General features: G+C 56.7%; 1 protein-coding gene across 1 annotated transcript in view; it reads right to left on the bottom strand.

Moving 5' to 3' along the window:
* Positions 1–22,233, bottom strand: part of VAC14 (VAC14 component of PIKFYVE complex) — a 97,915-nt gene that overhangs the window by 36,833 nt on the left and 38,849 nt on the right. Inside the window, exons 13-14 of the mRNA XM_065898714.1 lie at positions 10,814–10,970; positions 1,104–1,236 (exon numbers count right to left, since the gene is read on the bottom strand). Of these exons, the coding sequence (XP_065754786.1) occupies positions 1,104–1,236; positions 10,814–10,970 (290 nt within the window). The remainder of the gene's footprint in view (positions 1–1,103; positions 1,237–10,813; positions 10,971–22,233) is intronic.

The following is a 22,233-nucleotide window of genomic DNA, read 5'->3' as shown; positions in this document are numbered from 1 at the left end:
AAATAAATTTATATATATATAAAAAAAGCAGCAATCCGGTCACACCATTCCCCTGCTCAAGCCCATTCAGCGGCTTCCCGCTGACCTCTGGGTAAGGGCCCCAGTCCTTAGTCCAGCTCACACGGCTGAGCCCCTCTCCCCTCGCCTTCTGGTCTACAGCAAAATGAACTCTCCAACGTCCTTCCTGCCTTGAAGCCTCTGTGCAGGGTGGACCCTCCCCCTGGAATTCTCCTTCAACTCCCCGACCCCCAGATGGCCCTGATCAGGAGCCCCCCAACTCCTGGGACATTAGTCTGCTTCCTGAGCACCCTGGATGGCTTTACTAACCTCCGTCGCCCCAGAGGTCCTGATTTCACTGGTCAGGGTGGAGCCCAGCCATCACCTTCTTTTTCAAGCCTCCTTGGTGACCTAACGTGCAGTCAGGGCCAAGAACCACTGCTGTAGAGTATCTAGGGTCACTCAGAGTATTCTGGTAAATTCCTCTGCCTGGCTTTCTGGGAAGCCTGGAGAAATCTGTGTCCCCTCTAGATTTCTGTTGGCCTAAGTTTACTCTCCTGGTGACCCTGCTCCTTGGAGCCAAGCAAGAGGCACAGGGCCAGACCTGGCCATACTGCTGGCGGTGACAGTTCTGGAGGCTTCCAGGGACTGGGGCTGGTGCCCTGGGACTGTCCGGGGCTGGGCTCACACAGCACAAGAACCTGGCTCCGCCAGAGCCACTGCTGCCACCAGCTGTGGCTAAACGGTGTGCTGACAGCTGGGCACCCAGCGCAGCCAGGTTCATGTTCTGTCTGGCTCACCTCCTTTTCTCCCTGAAGACTCCCACAAGAGTGTTCAATGAGAGGATATTTAGCCTCAAGGAAAGCTGTCTCAACAAGTGAAAAACGAATTCATTTGTTCGAAAAATGGTGACATCGACCTAACCCATGTCAGTAGCACCAGCAACCTGGTGTGAAGGGGGAACCTTCTTTGTTTCTTTTAAGAGCTCAAAGGTCAGGAAAAGGAGGAGAGAGGAGTGGAAGCGAAAATGGTTGCCCTGACCCCTTGTATGGTAGGAGAATGAAAAGACGAGGCTGTGGGACCACAGAAGGTACGCGGAGGCTAACCTGATGATGAAGCCGCCTCTGACCTCCAGAAGCTTCCGTTCACTGCTGAACCTCTTGAGAAGGTTGATCATGAACTTGTAAAAGTAGGAGTTCATGGTCGGAGTCGAAGGAGAACACTCCAAGCCTTTGGTACCTATAGAGAAAGGGACAGAGCCGGGATTTATTCTACGTGTCCACAGAATATAAACAATGATCAACGCCAAAAAGATGGGGGAAGAGTCTCTGTGTAACAGGATGAGGGAACACCTTCAATCAAGGGCCACGTTGGCAGCAAAAAAGCCAGGACCAAACAAGTGTGCGCAAGCTGATACAACTCCACTTACTGCAAAAGGCACCCACTTCCCTGTCCGCCCCTCCAGCTGACCCTCCATCACTTAGTGAACGCCTCCTACGTGTGAGACCTGCTGCTAGGTGTCAGAAAGTTTTGGAAAAAAATTTTTTTTTTACTCATTATCCTAATAAATAAAATACACTTGGGCTTTGTTTGACTGGTTAAGAGCAAATGGCAAGTCAAAGAGAAGAGAGAAGGCAGACACACAACCTCGATGGTCCATGAAGCCGATAGATCCTGCGAGGCAGAAGCCATACTCCCTTCCCGCCGCTGCTTAAGAATAAGTCAATGATGCACACAGCCACCAGGGTCAAGACAGCACACACCGACAGAACGTGACCGAGCGTTTCCATCTGCACACAATGTTTTGAAATCAGAGATTCTTCCTCATCTTCAGGCAAAGATGCTCTTTTAGAGTAGTACTTTGAAGACCCTGAGCTGGCTTTACAACCAGAAGCACACTCGAGGTCTCCCTCTTATGTGTACCAGCTGAAAATACACTGAAAGCCAGATACAGCCGTCACCACACCGTCCCTGCAACCCCGTCCCAGCCCCAGCCCCGCACATGGTCCCCTATGGAAGGCCTCCAGTGCGGAGAGGACTAGGGCGAGGCTGACACAATGCCTGGGTGATCCCAACGTAGTGTCTGTTCACACACCCCTTGGGATCTCCCCCCGTCCTTCCTTTCTAACACATGATGACCTCAACAGCACTGCTGGAAAGAGGTGTCAGTGATGCTAGGACTCCTCATTCCATCTGCCTGAGGCATTAACAGGACATCTGATTTTTTAAAAAAAATAACAGCTTAACTTAGATATAATTCATATACCATAAAGTTCACCCTTTTAAAGGGTACGATTTAGTGAAACAGGCAGCGTGGGGGGTCTCTGGGAATCAAGCTTGGCTGTGCAAGGAGTATCAGCTCCCAGAAGCAGCAGCCTAGAGCACAAAACAGGAACGTGTGGAAGCGTCGTCCAGAGCACTACAAGTGAGCCTTACAGAGGAGCCCCTACAGGCTGACTTCATCAGATGCCAGGAAGCAGCAGTAAAACCTTCTCCCAGGAGTTCTGTCGTTTTGCTGAACTCAGTCTTCCTTACGTCCTCACGTGGTCCTTACGAGGAAGTGGCTGGGAACTGGAAAAGGTGTTTCCTGTTTTGTTTTTCCTGGCTGTGAATTACTCTATGAGGATTTCTTACCAGGAGCCACACCTTCAAAATACTGTCCTCTCTCCTGAACCTCTTTTACAGCTCCTGTGAACTGTGCACGGGGCGAGAAGCCAGTTCAAGGACAGGCCTCATTGAATTTCTTGTTGTTTGCAGTGTGTTGTTCTGGGTCCCTGTCCAGAAGAGCCTGGCCCAGGCAGTCCTGAGTGACTCTGGAATGGCAAACAGTCTCTGCTCCCTGCCCAGAGGGGCTGTTTGCAGAATCAAGTGTCACATTCTCACAGATCGAGTTACCCCAGGCCCAGCTGGGGCTGATCTCCAAAGAGGTGGCTGCAGATACAGCTGCGGAGGCAGCCTGGCTGCCTCTCAGCCCCTTGTCCCCCTCCCCACACTTGAGGATATGTATTCTGCCGGAATACATGGTGGCCTGGCCGGAGGGCAGAGGCTCCCCCCACGCCCCCCAGTGGAGGTGTGTGTGGACTGGAGCCCAGCTGCCTGCAGCATTCTCTTGGGTGCTTGTTCATGATGACTCCTTATGTCCCTGTCCCCTTCTAGCTTCTGTATGTACACCTCTGTCCCACCCCTTTTCTAGGCTTAGGTTCCAAAGGACAAAGGGACCAAAACAGGGGCTGACCAAAAAGAAATCCTCCCCATCTGGGGCCACAGTCTCCAGTCTCCAGGGACTGGGTGTCTTGGGCAGGCACTGGGGAGAGGTGCTGGGTGGTTCTGTCCCTACAGAGGCAGTGGGAAGCACGAAACATGGTGTTTAGGGCTTGGCTTGGGAGTCCATCAGACCTGGCTTCAGATCAGACCTCCACTCAACCACTGACTAGCTGTGCAGCTCCAGAATTGCAAGTCTCTTACCCTCTCTAAGCCTCAGTTTTCTCATCTGTAAAGTGGGGGCAATGAGAGCCCTCATTAAACGAGACAAACATGTAACGTACCTGGCCTGGGGCTTCCTAAATAGTCTGATCTCGGTAAACCGGGGCTGCTATCCCTGGCAAACGTGCCATAACCCAGAGCACCGCATGAGGCAAATGGTTCCCGTTCTCCGAGTCTCGGACTGGACGACTGAGGGCTGGGGATAGTCTGGAATGTCAGATCTGGGACGAGTTCACAGTCCTCTGCTGGGGGGCAGGGAGGCTGTGAGGAGAGGGGATCGCCTGGGACCCCTCCCCCACCCCCCACATTCAGGGAGGGAGATCTGGCCACCTCTCAGCTGACAGACCGGCAGAAGAGAAGGCCTGGGGCTGCTCCGCACATGTCGCCGCTCTCCTTAGCCACAGCCCGCTTTGGGCCCCACAATCCACTCTCTACGTCCAGGCCCGCATGGTGGCCCCTGGAGCTGAGGCCCTTAGGAGGCAGCAGGGGGCAGAGCCACATCTGGGAGAAGCCATGTCGAGTGCCTCCCATTCTTACAGTGCAGTGGTTACTGAGAAAGCTTCCGCTGCTCGGCTTAAGCACTAGGAGGAGCAGCAGGCCGGGTGCAACCGAAGTGGGCGCCGGGCGCCTTCCTGAGGCTGAGACTAGGAGGGTGGGAGCTTCGGGGGAGCTGCCCGAGGCCGGTGGCCCTTCAGGCTCCCACCCACCAGAACGGGCTCTGGTCAGGGCCACTGCCCTTGAGAGAAGCCTCTGCAGGAGAGGGCGGCAGCCTTGGGAAGCTCGGGGGGAAGGGCAACACTGGCCAGGTGGGCCGGGCAAGGATGGGGCACATCTCAGTGCTCACCACGGACAGGGTGAGGGCCTATTCTGTCCTTCCCAGCCTGTTTCCCACTGGCCCCACCGGCCACTTTTCTGATTCACCAGCCCTTCTGGCCCAGCTGGCTTGAGGTGGAACCTGTGAGATGTTTCCAGGCAAGGTTGCAGGCACGGGAGGAGGAGATGGGGTGCAGAGAGAACAAACCCGCTCCAGGGGTGTTACTACAGGGAATGACAGGCCTCTCTCAACTGAACTAATTTCTGCCCAACCGCAGCCTGCTCCTCCCCGTGGGGAGCTCACAGCGCCTCCACCGGCCGCCTCTGCCTCTCGCTCGTCTGCGTGCTTAACAAGCTCGGCTGGGAATCGGCCTCCTTTCTCAGCAGCCCATAAAAGCCTACTCGGCTCAGCTCTCCCTCGGGAGGGGCCCGGGGCTACATGCTGCCGGCCCATTAGGACAGGGCAGAGCCAGAGAGGGGCCCGGCGCCCGGAGTCAGGGCCCGCCCTCCAACATGAGGATCTGCTGGGACGACAGGGCTGGGAGGCTTTGACTCAGGAGACACTGCTGATAACACGGTCTTCCAGGCCCGCCGCGGACGGTCGGGGAGCTGTTCTGGCCGGGGGCCCAGGAGGTGGGGAAGTGAGGAGAGGGCTGGGAGCAACCTGGACACGGGTCTCAGGAGGGAGGCGCCCTTTGAGGGGCTGAGAAGAGTGGGATTTCCATTCTCTACTCCTGCCGAGGACCAGTCCCAGTGCCGCCTGCCTGGCATTTCTGGTTTAGAGGAGTGGGCTCTGGCAGGATGTTCACGTGACCACCGGCTGGCCGAGGGGCCAACAGATACTGCTGGGAGCACCCTGTATACAAAACCAGGCCGGGGCGTGGGCGGCCAGGGAGCCAGCCCTGCAGATGTTACTAAGTGAAACCTGATGTGGCGACATGAGAATCTGGAGAACGTCTTACAAACAGCCTTCCCTGGGATGTTTTGGATTGAGCTTTGCGGCTATGACGTGAAGGAGCCTCACATGTCAGGATAAAAATAGCTCTGGCCTCAATACACAACGCGAGTTACAGCTCAACAAAACCAGATGCAAAAACACCAGGCGCCCAGCCCGGGCCCAGCAGGGTCTCCGCTCCTCTCCCAGCCCTCCCAGCTACCTCCCCTGAGGGCTGGGGCCATGTGCCTGGCCAGCACCTCCAGTGGGCATCTGGCTCCGCTGCCCTGAGAGGAGGGGGAAGGGCCGGGGACCTGGCGCAGATGCAGGTCCTGTGGCTGACTGGCAGGGCACTCCTGAGGATGTGACACCTTCTCTGGGCCGGTAGCTATCTGTGAACCTCGTGGGGGTTAGGAGCGTGACGCCATGCCTGGCACAGGAAGTGCTCCGAGGAGCGGGCTGCGTGACTGGGAGGCTGGTATGGAACCGAGGGGGATGAGGAGGGAAGGGAGAGCCTACACACAGAACAGGGGCCGGGAGACTGGGAGGCCCCGGCCACTCGGGAAGCAGGGTCTCAGGGGGTGTGGAGTCCACCAAGTAGAGGGCCCAAACCCTATGGCTGTGTGGACAAAAGGGTGGTTGAGATGTTGCAGCAACGGCACCCTCGGGACCCAATCCAAAGGGCAGAAACTTTCTTTTCTGTGGAAAAGCCGGGAGTCCTCTGCCCTGGGCAGTCACCCAAATCCAGGAGGCTTTCCAGTTGCCTGGTTCGGAGCAAGAGATAAGCTGATGGGCCAGGGCAGGGCCTGGGAGGACCTTCCAGCTGATGTGGCGGTGGAGGGGGGCCGCGCTGCCCCTGCTGGGAGAGCAGGGGCTGGGGCCAAGGGGGCACTGGAGAGACCAGGAAGGGGCCTGGGTTGAAGTGGGCCAGGTTCTCCATCTGGGGACAAGTGAAGGCCTGGGCAGATGTGCTAGGGGAGCCTCAGACCCGACAATGGGGACTGGGTGATCGGTCCTGGTACCCGCTCCTTCTGTCAATTTAAGAAACTCTGAAAGAGGGGTGCTGACCCTTACTGGGCACCTGACGCTGGGGGTTCAGAGGTGAGTATAGCAGGCCCCTGCGGTATGAGCTGGTGCTTCTCAAACTGAGGAGCACACAAGTCACCCAGCAATCCTGATAGAATGTGATTCTGACTCCGGGGTGGGCCTCAGTGTCTGCATTTCTGATGAGCTCTAGGCGATGCTGAGGCTGCCATAACCTGCACTTTCAGGGGGTCTAAGAGGTCACGGCCAGGGGGGAAACAGATGCGAACCCCACAGTGTGACTGGTGGAAGGAACAAAGTGCGAGAAAGGAGTCTGGCCTGGCATATCCTAGAAAGCTGTATGGAAGAGAAGCCACCTGAGCTGGCCTGGAGCACGCGTAAGCTCTTGTAACATAGAAGGATGGAAGCAAGGGCAGTACATTACACGTACAGGGCATTTACCTTACCCCCTTCCATGCAAGCGCTCACAAAGCCCCCCAGGGGCCCATCACCCGATTTACACAGGAAGGAGAGGTGGCACCGAGGCAGGACACTTGCCCAAGGTCACAAGACAGGCCGGGCAGAGCTGGGTTGTGAACCTAGAGCTTTTCAACCCCAGCACCCGTGTGCTTTTACGCCGCCCGAAAAGGGTGTGTGCGCTGGGAAATGGTCTGGTGTGGCCGGAGGAAGTAGAGGGCAGGCCAGGGGGGAGGCAGCAGAAGGACAGGAAATGAGGTGCTGAGTGGCTTAAGGCTGGAATGGGGTCCCTGAAGTCGCTGTGAAGAGGAGGGATACCCCCCAAAACTGCCAGGCTGAGGCCACAGCCCAGCACGCAGAGGAGGAAGCTGGACCACCGATTCCACCATCACTGCTGGACAGGGTGGGGTTCACGTGTGTTGCTGTCTTCTGAGTGTGAAGGTGAAGAGAGCAGGCTCTCAGGCCAGGCTCCCGGGCCAGCACCACCGCTGCCATGATCCCCCAGCCCAGGTGGGAATGACAGCAGTGCCCTCCTCAGAGATGGCACAAGGGTCAAGGGCTGATCCACGGGGCGGGTTCAGTGAGCTGACATGCGAAGTGCTTAGAACGGGGCCTAGTCCTAAGCAAGAGCTCAGCATATTACAGTCACCGGTACTATCGGCAAAACTACCAGGGGTGGCTTCCCAGGTTTCTCCTAGAATTTATTTCTGCACTTGGTCACGCCAGGCCGGGCTATAAGCAACGAAACTGAATCAGAACGTTCATTTTCACCCGTGTGTTTAGAGCTGGGACCAGAGAGCCCTGCAGGGCACATTGACAAGAGCTGCTTTATCCCAAGAATGGGCCCCGTGGCCAGAAGGGAAGGTCATGAAGACTGGGTTTTGGGGGCAAACGTCAGTCCTGGGGTGACTTTTGGTCCCAGATCGCCACACTGCTGTGGTGCGGGGCCCAGGGGCCTGCGTCTCGTGCAGCAGGATGTCCAGGCCCGTCTCCAATGACACACTCAGCCCAGAGCCTGCCTGCTTCTGCTGGGCCTGCCCACTGCAGGCCTCCTCCAGGGGGCTCACCATCCCCTCTCCCCAGAGCCTGGCAGGGCCCCAGCCGTGTGGAACCACACAGAGAAGGCACAAAAGTTGCCAAGTCACAGGGGACCCAACCGGTTGTTTTCGTGTCATATCACCAAAACACAAGTTAGGGAGACAGGGAGCCTTCCACAGGCTTCCCTCGGGGCCACCCACCCAGGCAGCTCCCCTCTTGACTGCCCCAGAAGTGGCCCTCTACCCAGCCCCGGGGCTCTGCCAAGGTCAGGAGTGAAGGGGGGCAGGCCAGGGTGGGGTGGGGTCGGGGGAGGGAGACCACCGCCTCTGCCCCTGCCGCTCTGTGCTGGAGCCAGAGATGTTCATGCTAGTCCAGGCGAGAGCAAAATCCCCTGTGGACAACTCTGCCTGTGGCCCTGGGGACCATTCCTGTGGCGCTTGTAGGCCAGCACAGCAACTATCCAGGCGTGTAATGGGCTGGCTTCCCTACCGCTCCTGCTGCGTTCAATCTGCACCCTCCGAGTTTACAGACCCGACAGGAAGGCAGGGCCACTTAGCTCCCTACAAACACCACCGGTTTCCTCTTTGCTTGGCTCCCAGCCTCCTTGGCTTTCCAAAGTGCCTTTACAGGGACGGGAGGGTTGGGGTGGCGGTAAGGTGGCAAACGACCTTAAAGGGACACAGCTCTGCACTCCACAAGTTCTCAGAGCTGTGCCCTGGAGAGCAGAGGAAGGCAGCGACCAAACAGGAAGAGGGGCTGGCCTCGCAGCCTCTGTGCACAGCCAGACGGAAGCGGACAGAACAACCCCCTCACACGCCTGAGAAGCGATGGGATAAAGAGCGGCCGCAGGGAATGAGTGCGCACTTCCTGCGTGCTTTCTGACTCACACAAGCACCCCTACCATCCTAACAGCTCTGGGGCCTTTGGGGCCTGGCGTGTGCCCTCCCCAAGGTGGCTGAGACGGGAGAGGGGACAGGGTACAGCTCTGGCTTCCCATGCTCTTCTATTACCACCTTGAGCTTGACCTTTTAAAACCATGGACCCGTCGGACAGATCTGGGGTCAACTATGGACAGCACGCATGTGTGGTTCCCACACTCCCTGCAGGGCACACACAGGTCTCGGGCTAAGAGCTCGGGGCCCATGGCACTGTGTATCCTTGAAGTAGGGAAGCATTACTAGCTTCAGGCACTTCCTTGGTGCTCTTTCCAGGATGGAATTTCTTCCCATCTGGCATACTCAGCTGTTTTCTATGAATTCGGGGTGAGGCCCTGGCTGATGTGAGCCGGTCTGACAGCCTTGTGAGCTGGGGCAAGTCTTCACCACCTTGGCCTCCCTAGCGGCCCACCTGTCTTGACAGGGCCAGGAGCTGGGGTTCAACCTCTTTGCCCTCCAAGTCCCTTTCAGCCCCTGCTCCCAAGCAGTAGAGGGCTTGCTGCCGGAACTCCCTGGACCAGGCCCTCTCCAACACAGACCTGAGCTGTTCATGGCTGTTTTCTGGCCCATCTCCACTAGCCAGTAAGCGTTTCACAGTCATCGACTTCTCTGTGCCCGGGAGGAAGAGAAAAGATACCTTACAGATGGAGGGACAGATCACAGACAGTCCCGGGAGGACAAGGTATCCCCTGCCCGAGGCTATGCTACCTCAGCTTCTCCCCCTGAGGATGCGTGCTAACTGCTTCCTGGGCAGGGAGATCTGGGGGCCTGGCCGCACCGGTGGGAACCCCTCCCTCAGCTGCTGCTCTTCCCCCTTTTGTCCCACCCGGGCGGCGAGGCTTGGCCTCACACTCAACCTCTGGCACTCCTGCCTCCCATCCAGATACTTCAGGCTGACGCCCAAGTGCTGACATGGGGACACAGGATGGAGAATGGACTCCTGAGCTGTGGGACAAAGGGTAGGAATCTCCTCCCTAGGGGTCTCCTGGTCAGGATGTGGGAGCCTCCCGGCTGTGGCCTCTGACTGCCCAGAGGAAACGGCTCACAGGCAGGGAAAGCACCGTGTCCTGTGAAATGAGAGAAGGCAGCTGGGCTGCTGCTAGAGCCCCTCACTCCTTCCTTGCTTTGGTCAGAAACAGCTGGAAACTTGGGACCAGCTGCAGGCCCAAGAGCGTGCACAGTGGCGGTAGCCTGAAGCCTGGGGTCCTATGTGACACCCCACCGCAGGGGCTTCAGTTCAAGTGTCATCAGGCAGATGTCTTTAATGCATGGGCGTTCTGTGATTGAACGGCAGCCCTGAGGTCACCTCCAATTCCACCAAGCAGGTGTCCTCAGGGCCGAGTACCGGGACGCCTTCTGGGACCAGTATGGTGGGGCTGCAGGAGGGAAGCTGCCACTGAAAGGCCCCAGATCTACTTGACTCTTGGCTTCTGCATCAAAGGAGGTCTAGGACCTTGTATCTGGATGTCAAGAGCTGCTCAGGGGACAAAGAGACACCCCAGGCAAATGCCCAAGATTCGCTGGGTACTTTCCTTCCAAGTCGCATCCCTGGGCATTTTCCAGGATCGTGTCACTGGAGGGAAGAGGCGTCTGCCTGGGAGGGAGGACCTGGGAGTCACACAGGCCCAGGGAGAAGAGCCACCTGCTGTCTGGAAGGACGCTGAGGGGTGAGCTCCAGGAGTGCCACGGCCACCTTCACGTTGAAGGACTGCCCGGGAACATCCTGTCTGAATTATCTGCTCTCCGGCCTGGGCTGCCTGCCATGTTATTTTTAGCTTCTCGATGAGGAAGGGAGCAGCTGCCTAGTCTTCAACCTGTGACACCCAAGACTCTGAAGCCCCTTGATTCCTGACTGGGAGATGCCACCCCAGGGAAAGAGACAGTCAGCTGACCCGGATGGTTTTATATTTAGCCAAAGGCCCAAAAGCCCGAGACTTGCAGGGAGATGAGGAAAAAGGGCTGTGAAGGTCTCTTACAGGGGTGGAGGGCTGCTGTAGTGTGAGGCAGGAGGGTGCGGAAAGAGGGACAGCCAAAAGGCCAGCCGGTCCAGGACAAGACTGAGCACTGCCATTCCCAGGGTCCCCGAGGCTGCAACCCTCCGGGAAGGACTCACCAGGAGTCTTCAGTAGGCCAGCTCTGCCAGGGGTGGGCACCTGGAGCTCTGAGTGGCTGACCCGGAGGTCAGGGCCATCGAGGGGGCCTGGGTCATCCATCTGGCCTGCGGGGGAGGAAGCAATTTCTGCCAATACCTCCAGATCCTTCAGAATAACCTGGGGGAGAAAAGCAGAGGATGAGGGACAAGGACCTCCGTGCTGAGCTGTGGTTGGAGACGGAGAGCTCCCTCCAGGGGGTGGGAAGGGGTCTGCAGAGGGCGACAGGGCTGGTGAGAGCTGCCAAGACTGTGGCTCTAACAGTACTCAGAGGGTTCTGCAAAGGACATGGGCCGAGGAGAGCAACGACAGGCAGTGGATGGGGGCAAGTGCAGGAAGGAAGCCGGAGTCAAGGCCCGGGAGTCAGCTCTCCCATGACCACTCCTCTTGTATATTTTAAATGGTCCCCAGGGTGCAGTCTGTGCCCCAGGGCTCCGGGGCTGGCCAGGCCTCGATGTCGACCTGTGCAAGGGTCCAACAGTGCCCTCCAGGCCACACTCCTGGGGGTGCCAGCCACGGCCCAGCCCACCACCAGGCCACAGGGCAGATCCTTCTACAGAGGTGACCCCAGGCCACCTGCCACATTTGGGGTGTAATTCTGGTCTCCAGGACAGAGAAGTTTCCAACTTCTAGACACAAGGTTCAGTTCTCGGCTACCTCTGCGACATTCATACAAAGATATGAGAGGTCCCCAGGGGAGACCCCACAATCCAAAAAGCCCTTGTACCTTTAGAGGCTGTCTCCCCTTGCACAGCACCCATCTCCTCCAGCTCCTCACCTGGCAACAACGGCAAGCAGGGTGGTGCCTCACCAGGGTGGGGGTAGGGCACCCTGTTTGTGTGTGTGTGTGTGTGCGTGTGTAACTCACCTGTCCCAGCTCCTCCAGCGGAGCCCTTGCCACACTGCAGGCAGGGCTGCCCACCCTTTTCTGCTCCCCACTCATCTCTGTGCTCTGAAGAGGGACTGTGCCTGTCCTAGCACAGGTGTACCCGCAAGACTATCTCTAGCACCCAGTGGATGCCCAACAGGCACCATCCAATAGATGGATGACTGTGCCTGAGCCCAGGCCAAGAACTACCACGGCAACCAAGGGCTTCAGTCCTGAACCAGTGGAAGTGACGCAGAGCACCGGCGGATGGGGCCCCGGTGGGTGGGCTGTGTGTGGCTCGACAGGCCAGCCATGGAACGTGGTGACTATAGTCAAAATAAGGCTGCTCCCAGGCTGTTTGTATGATGATGAAAATGTTTTGGAGTTAGACAGTGGTGATGGTTCCAGAACCTTGTATATATACCAAACCCACTGAATTGGATATTTCATTTATTTTTGGCTGTGTTGTGTCTTTGTTGCTGCGCCCAGGCTTTCTCTAGCTGTGGTAAGCGGGGGCTACTCTTCGTTGCGGCGCGCAGGCTTCTCATCATGTGGCTTCCCTTGCTGCAGAGCACAGGCTCTAGGCACACGGGCTTCAGTAGTTGTGGCACGTGGGCTTCAGTAGTTGTGGCACGCAGGCTCAGTAGTTGTGGCTCGCGGGCTCTAGAGAGCAGGCTCAGTAGTTGTGGCATACGGGCTTAGTTGCTCCGCGGCATGTGGGATCTTCCCGGACCAGGGCTCGAACCCATGTCCCCTGCATTGGCAGGCGGATTCTTAACCACTGTGCCACCAGGGAAGCCCAAATTGTATATTTTAAATTGTATATTTTTAAAATATTTAAATATTTTTAGATAAAAATATTTTTTATCTAAAAAAATAAAAGATAATGCTACTATCCTCTCTCCACAGCTTGAAGGCGATTCTTGTCTCAATGCGAGTAACATGCCAGTACCTCTTCCTACCCTGCCCCACTTGTCACTTCTCCTCCTGGTGTCCTCTCTGTCAGCTCTGGCCCATCCACCTCTCCCAGCAGCATGGTGTGGTTGGCACGCAGCTTCCCCGAGAACCTCTTGCTTTGCTTCCTACCCTGCCGCACCCCGGTCCCATCCACGTCGGACGTGGAACTCATGCACACAAACGCCACCTCCCATCTGTCCAACCTCGTCCTTTCCTTCGTCTCTCTGCTGACTCTCAGCACTGCCTGAGCCCTGCCCTGCGCTGTGCTGGGTGCTGGGGCTGCAGATGAGTCACACCTGCCCTTGCCACGACCTGGCGGGCAGACCCACACTAGCCTGCCCTTCTGTGCATCGGTGTACATGATTTCAGAACATTCTGACTGCTGGGCCTGCAGGGAATGGATTCGTGCTGGCTGAAAGTCGTGGCTGCTAAGAACCCAGACAGATGGCAGGAGCAAGGGTGGCCCCTATGCCCAGGCCAAGAGCCCAGGGCCTGGGTGGGTCTAGGCCTGGAAGCAGAGAGGCCCAGGCCTCTGCTTCATCAAGGGAGGCCCCCAGAAGGCTGCCTACTGCAGCAATGGCAGAAAGAGGACACAGAGGGAGAAGGTGGATAGGGGAACAGGCAGCAAAGCAGCAATGGTGCAGCGCCGCACCATGGAGTAGCCCCTCCATCTGGCACATCCATCCAGGGAGCAGCAAGCCAACTGTGCCTCAAACAGCTAAACAGAGCTATGGGTTCCTAGTGTTTTACCCAAGGGGGCTGATGACATGTTCACACACAACTTCCACAGGAAAGCTCACGGTATCACTGCTCATCATAGCTAGAAAGTGGAGACAGCCCTAAGATTCTGACACCAATTCTGATGTATGTCTTTATCTCACACCACCAGGCAATTTTCCGACACCAGCTGGGTATCCCACAATGCACCCTGATTCTGCCACTGTCTAATCTGCAGACAGCATCAGAACCCACACGTTGGGGGCAGAGTCCTACAAGACGGCCCCCCAGAAGGCTCTCTTCAGATGTCAATCCTAAGTCCAGGCTGTCTGTCACCTGTGCTTCTGACTGCCCGGCTATGGATCAAAGGTTCCCAGAACCCCCTCCTTGGGTTTAATTTGTTAGAGCAGCTCACAGAACTCAGAAAACATTTTTCTCATTAGGCCAGTGGTTTATTGTAAATGATACAACTCAGGAACAGCCAGATGGAAGAGATGCACAGGGCAAAGTATGGGGAAAGGAGCACAGAGCTTTCATGCCCTCTCCAGGGGTGACACTCTCCCTGAATATCCGACCTGGAGGCTCTCCAAACCCCGTCCTTGTGGGTTTTTATGGGGGCTTCATTACATAGGCACAACTGATTAAATCGTTGGCATTTGGTGATTGATTCAATCTCAGCCCCTCTCCTCTTCCTGGAACTGGATGATGAAAGACATCTTTACTGCTCTCTTCAGTTAGGAAATTACAACAGTTTTAGAACCTCTGTGCCAGAAACGAGGAAGATCAAATATGTATTTCTTACTATATATATATATATACAATACCACAAACCCAAACATACATCAACTGATAAATGGATAAAATAGAACGTGGCATATCCACGCCATGGACTACTACTTGGCAATGAAAAGGAACAAAGTTCTGATACCTTCTACAGCAAGAATGAACCTTGAAAACATGTGCTACGTGAAAGAAGCCAGTTGCAAGAGATCACATATAATACATTTATATGAAACATTCGGAAGAGACAAATTTGTAGAGACAGAAAGTAGGCTGTTGTTGCCAGGGGCCGGGGGAGTGACTGCTAAGGGGCACAGGGGTTTCTTTTTGGGGTGTAGTATACTTTAAAAGTTTGAGATTTATGGTATGTGAAATTCATCTTAAAAAAAAAAGAAGTCAAAGCCCCAAATCAGCAGCGTAATTCCCAGCCCAGGGGCACTGGCAGAGCAGTCAGTTCTTGCTCTGCCCACAGCTTGGGCTGGCGGGGCCTCACTCACTCCCCGTGATCTCACACTTGCCTCGGACTCACAGGGGAGCCGAGGGAGCTGGGGGGCAACCTGTGTTTCTTTACATCTCATGGCATCTGCCAGCCCCACTGCACCCCTCGTGCCGACTGTACCTCTGAACCACAGGCTACTCCTCTCAGGTCTGGCTGCACAGGTGGGCAGCAAATCCTGGTGGTCGAATGCTGTCAGCAAGAAAAACTGCAAGGCAGCTGGGGCCAGGCCAGCGCTTGGCCAGACGTTGACCGCCATGAAGGCTGCAACGACCCACACCAGGTCCAGCAGGTACTTATTTCCCTAACAGAAAAGATGCTTGGGAAGAACCACCCTGCCTGAGAGGTCTGGCCTGTGAGATGTCCCCACCCTGTGAGTGGCCCCAGGGCTGGGCCATAAGAGGCAGCTGTCCTCGCTCCCAACTGGAGGTAATGACCTCACTTGTCTTCAGTCTCACATACAGGCACCGGCTCAAGGCAGCAGGGGGTCCACTTCAAACCCAGCTCTAGTCCACAAACTGGAGACCAATAAGCTACACAGGGCTTTGTGGTCACAATCCTGACTTCCAATCTTTTTTTTTTTTAAATAAATTTATTTATTTATTTTCAGCTGCGTTGAGTCTCCATCGCTACGCGTGGGCTTTCTCTAGTTGTGGCAAGTGGGGGTTACTCTTCGTTGTGGTGCGCGGGCTTCTCATTGTGGTGGCTTCTCTGTTGCGGAGCATGGGCTCTAGACACATGAGCTTCAGTAGTTATGGCTCACGGGCTCGGTAGCTGTGGCTCATGGGCTCCAGAGTGCAGGCACAGTAGTTGTGGCTCATGGGCTTAGCTGCTCCGCGGCATGTGGGATCTTCCTGGACCAGGGCTCGAACCCATGTCCCCTGCATTGGCAGGCGGATTCTTAACCACTGCGCCACCATGGGAGTCCCCCTGACTTCCAATCTTGACCCTGCTCTTCAGCCACCTGACCCTGGACCAGTGAACATCACCAGTGGACCAGTGACCAACCCTCCCCCCATTCCCCAGCATCTACTGCCGGGGCCTGTGCTGGTTGGAGGAGATGCAAGGCTGCAAGGCTGAACTGGGCCCTGCCTCGGACCAGAGTGACCTTGGGGGAGATGGGCGGTCCTGACGCACTGATAAGGCAGTGCCTGTGCAACAGGAGCCAGCAGCTCGGCCTGAGGGGGGCTGGGAGGCTTCGGAAGTACCTGAGCCCCAGTTTGCCTGGGAACCAGGGGTTAGAGGAAGGCACGCAAAGCGTTCTCTTAACTAGCAGAAGCCTTTCATGGATACTGGGCCAGACCCTGTGGCACATTCCAGGAAACTAGGCTTCGGCCCAGCTCCGGAGTGGGGTGTGGGGCTGGTGCAGAGATCAGGCAGAAGCCACAGGCAGAAGCAGGTCATCAAGAACTAGGACCCTGGGGCTTCCCTGGTGGCGCAGTGGTTGAGAGTCCACCTGCCGATGCAGGAGACATGGGTTTGTGCCCTGGTCCGGGAAGATCCCACATGCCGCGGAGCGGCTGGGCCCGTGAGCCATGGCCGCTGAGCCTGCGCTCCGCAACAGCAGAGGCCACAACAGTGAGAGGCCCGCGTACCAAAAAAAAAAAAAAAAAAAAAAGAGGCAGGTCTGAACTTGGTTTTGCAGGTGATGTGGGGGGCTCAGTTTCCTCATATGTGCCAATGGGGACTCGCCCTTGCAAGGTTGTTAAGATTACAGGAGATACTTCACGTACTACTTCTGTGCTGAGATTTTTGGTGCCACAGCCGAGCTTGGTCAGTGGCCCTGGATCAGGGACTGGGCAGGAACAGCAGCGCACACATCGAGGCCTTCAGATTTCAGCTCTGCACCAAAGACAGTCTGCAGCGCCCATCTCTGTACACCTCCTCCTGCCCCACTGGAGAGCACAGCCAGCAAAGCTGCATTTTGAATTCTCATTTCTCACTTCGCATTTTGAATTCTCTTATTTTAGAAAGTTTAACACCAAATGGCAAATGAATGCAAATTACACTTCAATTGCACAATTAAAGCTGGAAATGTCGTCTACAGGTTCCTTCAGTGATCCCGGCCACGCCTCAAGATCTGTCTCTGGTCCCCGGGGGGCTAGAGCCAACAGACAGCCCCACTGTCTGCTGTACACACACACACACACACACGCGCGCACACAGCGTCCTTCCTGTCCCGTACAGTGGGAGCCCCCTTTAAGTGGGAGTCAGAGAACACACCCTCATCTCCTTCAGCCTCCAGAGCAAGGGGCTTGAGAGGGGCTATCAAAATGGAGGGCAAGGAATTGCCTGAAGAGCAGAGTGGGGAGCTGGCGGGGAGCCGCTCCTGGTTCCGAGGCCCATCAAGTCCAGCCACTGGCTCTCCCCCAGCCAAGCAGCAAAACCACTCAGTCCAGGTGCTGGACTTAAGGCTACGGAACCACAATCCTGACGCAGGCCTAGGCCGGGACTCTGCCTCTGCCTGGGGAGTGAGGAGAGGCTCCAAGGGGCAACGCCAACAGGGGGCCTGGGACAGAGCAACAGAGACCACAGAGGAGCCACTCTCCAGCTGGACCTGGCTTTGAGTCTCTGTGCCAGCCAGGGTGTTAGCGCTCTACTCCCCTGGAGACCTCGCAGCCCTTGGCTTGAGGACAGGAAGCTCGGGGAGAAGGACACGGTGATCTCAGCAGCCCTGATCACGCTCACGGCCTGGACAAAAGGCCGAGAGCTATAAACGCACTGCTCGGCCTCTAGAAACGCAGAGCCAGTCCCCCTTCCAGAGAGCGGGCCGGCTGGGCCCATGCCTGCGCTGGCCTGTGGTCCTGGCTCTGAGGACGGGATAAGGCTCAAAGAAGCAGGAGGAAGCCACACCAATTAGTATGCACTACACAGCTTTTCGCGGAATGAATATAAAACACTTGTGCTTTCTTTCTGTGTGAGAGAAAGAAGGGGGGAAAGAGGGAGGGAAAAAGGTTACAAGAAAGCAATATTCTGCAGGAGGAGGAGTGCCTGCCGTCACCATGGCAACGGGTTGGGGGGGTGGGGAAGGCACATCAGCTGGTCCCTGGTCCCTGAGTGAGCTGGCCATCGATGAAGTGAAAGGGTCGGTGGCAACTGGGTAAGGAAAACATTTGACAAAGCAACTCTGAGGGGAAGGTGGCAGAGGTGAGGTGGAAGGGGTGTCACACCCTCCGTGGCTTGGGGAGCAAAGTAAGGAAGCCACGGGACTCCTGAGAAAGGCCTTCCTTCTAGGAGGTGACCTGACAGCAGCTAAGGGCACAGTTCAGTGTGGGAGGGGAGTCATCGTCTGGATGGGCCACGGCAGGCTGTCACCCCCTGCATTCCAGTAGGCCAAGGACAGTCTCCCGGATGGTGACTGCTCCCTCCTTCCCTTTTTGGTCCATCCAGGCGCTCTCTGTCCCAACACCTGGTCCACAGACCAGCCCTGGAAAACCGCTCGGGGCGGAAGGCTCCCTCCCCCCTCCGCAACTCATTCCCGTTGGTCCTTCGCCACCTTGGGAATAGCTGGAGACCCAGAGCTTTGCAAGGTCAAAGCTTTCCCTAGGCTTGCAGGCCCGTCCTCTCCTCCTACCAAGACTCCTGAACATGAAGCCCCAGATGAAGCACTCAGCAGATACTGAATAAATTCTCGCTGACCTGCAGTGCCAGGCAGGAAATGGAAGATGGATGCTTCTGGACAGCTTCTGCCAAGGGGATGGCTGGAAAAGCCTCCCATTTCTCTACCCACTTAACTCTAAGAAGCTTTCTCCAAAGTTTGGCTAGGCCACTGGAGGCCCCAGATGTCAACTGGCTCAGCCTTCCAGTCCCACGAGGAGGGAAGGAAATCCCCAGGGTGGGCCCTTTCCAGTCCCAGCCAGGAGGAGGCCACAAGAGTGTTTCCAAGTGATGTACTCGGGCTGGTGGGAGAGGTGAATTCAGGCTGAAGGTCCTGGAGGCTGAGGTCTGCGGGCCACTGCCATCTGATGCCTCTGTCCAGAGCAGTGGGGCTGCAGGGCCATGCCTGAGAGCTGGATCAGATCAGGCCACTCCTTACTCTTGGGAAGTGGAGCTAAGAGTAAATGAAGAGGCACCGAGGCCAGGCATCCACAGGAAGCCTCGGGGCCTTCTGCTTCCTTCCACACAGAAGCCTGTCCCCTTTCTTCACAACAGGTACAGCCCAGCAGGCCAAGGCCTCTTGAGTTCCTGACACCTATAGAATGGCTTCTGCGGCTGGTGGCATCAGCCAGAGAACTGACTCTAGGAACACAGGCTGCCGTCCCCAGGAAGGGTCCCCTGGGGGAGCCGAGGTAAGGTCAAAGGATCTCCACAGGCCCCGCAGCAGTCAAACTATGGAGCTCTAGGTGATGGCGCCTGGCACTAGCCGGCACTGGGACTGGAAGCCCCTGCCCTGGACACAGAGCAAACCTAGGTTGGAGAAAGCAGTGACCAGGCTCCAGCCTGGCCCAGCGCAACCCAGCCCAGGAGGGAGCAGTTTTCCCAGAAAAGCTTTCCGCTGCAACGGGGTCAGAGCAGGCCATGCCCAGCACTCTTGGGAGGCGGGTCCCGCAGCCTTGCAGCCCTGCCTTCTGCAACAAGCAAGGAAAGCACTGCCAAAAAGAACACTTAGATTTGGGGGTGGGGGAGAAGGACGGCTTAGGCTTAGACCTATTTTCCCACTGAGAAAACTACGCAGATTAAAACCTTGTATGGCTTGGTAAAGCAAAATCAACTTAAAAAAAAAAAAAAGGATTATATCTTGGTTTGTTGCCTGACTTTGAAGCATGCCCTTAGGAATCAAGATTGCTTTCTTTTCTTTCTTTCTTCTCTTCTGCTTTTAGTGAAGTTTGAAATGTGCCATACATGCCAAAGGCCAGCACCTACTGCTTATTAAGTTCCACAGTGACAGCACAGCATGGGTTCTGGCAGCCTAAAGCCTTCCAGCCTCCATCCCTCTGAGGGGAGAGGAGGGAAAGGCCAGCCTGGGGTGAGACAACTTGGAGACCAGTCCCCCCCGCCCCCGCCACCCCTTCTCTCCCACTCCCAGGGCTTCCTGCTGAAGCCAGCCATCGCTCACTTGCATCCCAGAGGCCCTGACCAGTAGGTGCACCTCCAGGAGGCAAACTCTCCCCACGAGCCAGACAGGGAACAGGCAAGGGGCCGGCCACGCTGCGGGCAGCTCGGGAGCAGTGCGCACCCTGTTACAGCTCAGTTACCAGGCGATGAGCCGAGGGGCCGCTGTCTCCGGGGCACCAGTCCATGGCAACCAGGAGAGCGGCGTGGGGCTGCCCGGTCTCCTGCCCACTACCAGGTCTCCACTTAATCTCAGCGTGCTTGCAAGCCACTCAGCTCTGGTCCGAGGAGGCAGAACCAGGCCCCAGCAAGGGAGGGAGGAGGGTGGGGCAGGCCGCAGTGGGGTCAGCTCACCACCTGCCCCACCCCGTCTCTTCACTTGCTCATAAACGCATCTGGGCACCTTCTATGTGCTGGACACAGCCTCTGTCCTCATAGAGTGTGACAAGGGCTGTGAGAGGGTCTGAGGGCACAGGGTGCTATGATGACACAGACGGGGACCTGGCCGGCCTTGATGAGCAGGAGTGGGTGGCGTACGTGACAAATAAGGCTTCGTGGACTCACGGAGCATCAAGCCGAGATCCTGACCTAGTTACTTCACTTCCCTGAGTCTGTTTCCACTTAGTAAAGTGGGGACACAGCAGAACGCACCCTCGAGGGGCTGCTGTGGAGACGGACTAAGACCACGCCTGCTGGGTGATGCCCAGCACAGGTCTGGCGTGGAGCGAGCGTTAGGTACACTTCCTGTCCTCAGCATCTCTAGCAACCAGAACTCCCCGCCCCGTCCGTGGGCCTTGCGAACTGCCAACAGGAAGATGTCAGGGAAATTTAGTTGACTCAGCTTTGGCCGTCTCTGGAGGAGAAGAAATCGACACATATCTTGGGAGAAATTTTGACTTCTCAAGATGCTGCAAGTGGGGTGGGGGTGCGGGTAAAAACAGGGCCCCTGGCCTGGCCACCACCACAAGGGCTATGGAGAGAGGGCATCAGGGCTGAGAGCTAGGGGCCTGGCCCCTAGCCTCCCAATAGGATCTTAGGCTGATCTGTTCTCAACCAGAGACAAGCATCAAAATCGTTGCGGGTTGTGGAGAATACCAGCACCCAGGCCATGAGGCTGCACCTCAGAGAACAATTCAGGCGGTCTGGGCTGAGGCCCAAACAGCCGGATTTTAAAAAGCTCCAGAGAGGGGTCCCTGGTGGTCCAGTGGGTAAGACTCTGCACTCCCAACTGAGGGGGCATGGGTTCGATCCCTGGTCGGGGAACTAGATCCCACGCGCACACTGCAACTAAGAAGCCCGTGTGCCACAACTAAAGATCCTGCATGCTGCAACAAAGATCCCTCATGCTGAAACTAAGATGCGGTGCAGCCAAAACAAACAACCTACCTATTAAAAAAAAAGCTCCAGAGGATTCTGACAGTGGCCCTGGTGTGCGTGGCTCCCTGTGGCACTTCTGTTGGGTTGTTGGACTTTCTAGGTGAGGTGACTGATCACTTCCTGAGTTCAAGGAGAGATGGGCTGCGGCAGGTGGTCTGCTCATCCCTGGAGGCCAGTCGGCCTGTAGCTCGGCTCTCTGGGAGCCCCCAGCCCTGTCCAGGGTAAGACGGTTCGCAACCAGCTCCCCTTTGTAGACTCCCTCCTGTGCCGCCCAGCCCTACTTCGGGAAAGCAAACCTCCCCTTCATCTGCCCTTCTCAGTCCACCCTCGCCTTCACCAGGAGGCCCCTGCCCAACTCAGGTGCTCCAGTTACGGTGCAGCTCTGGGTCCTCACTTGCCCATCAGTGGAGGGAATCCAGACAGAGATGAAGACTGAAAACCCTCCCGGCACACAAACCTGCCTTCCTAGAGCAGGTGATGGCGGCCGATGGCGAGTACTGTGGGTCCCCCCTTACCTGAAGGAGGCTGATGCGGGGCAGTGAAAGCACACAGTGCAGAGATATGGAAGGATGAGAGCAGCAGGCCTCCCCATAGGCTCAATTCTGGGACTGAGACCACGCGCCCCTCTCCCCTGCCCCCTCCACGGCAATCGTCTACATCAAGGGCTCACTGCAGAAGACCTTCCAGGACCTCTAGTGCTGACGGCCAGTGCCTCTGCTGGGCCGTGGGGGCCTGGGGCCACCTGTCCCTGTGGCTTGTGACTAGAGGCCTGTGTCTCTGCCCTGCTGGCCACAGCTTTTCTCCCTGCTCATTACTTCCCCTCCTCTCATTTCCTCTCCAAAGCCTCCAACGGAAGCCGCAGGGTGAGCCCCAGGGAGAGCTGAGTGGACCAGCCCCCGGAAGGCTGCAGCAGGAGAGGGTCCACACCTTCCTTGTTTCGGCTGTCTGTGCTGTGGCCCAGCTCATCTCTCCATGTGAGGTGGGCTCTCGGCGAGAGGAAGCAAGTTCTTGGCCCCTGACATCTCACCCCTCGGTTCTCCGGGCTGGCATCTGACCTGATCGTGTGATCTGACTATAAAGAAATCTTCGAAATTGAAGCGGGGGGTGGTGGGTGGTGGAGGGGTTGTTTTTGTTTG

The sequence above is a fragment of the Phocoena phocoena genome, chromosome 20 (genome assembly GCF_963924675.1).
Source record: "Phocoena phocoena chromosome 20, mPhoPho1.1, whole genome shotgun sequence".
NCBI classification, from domain to species: domain Eukaryota; kingdom Metazoa; phylum Chordata; class Mammalia; order Artiodactyla; family Phocoenidae; genus Phocoena; species Phocoena phocoena.
This window is presented reverse-complemented; position numbering and strand designations above follow the sequence as displayed.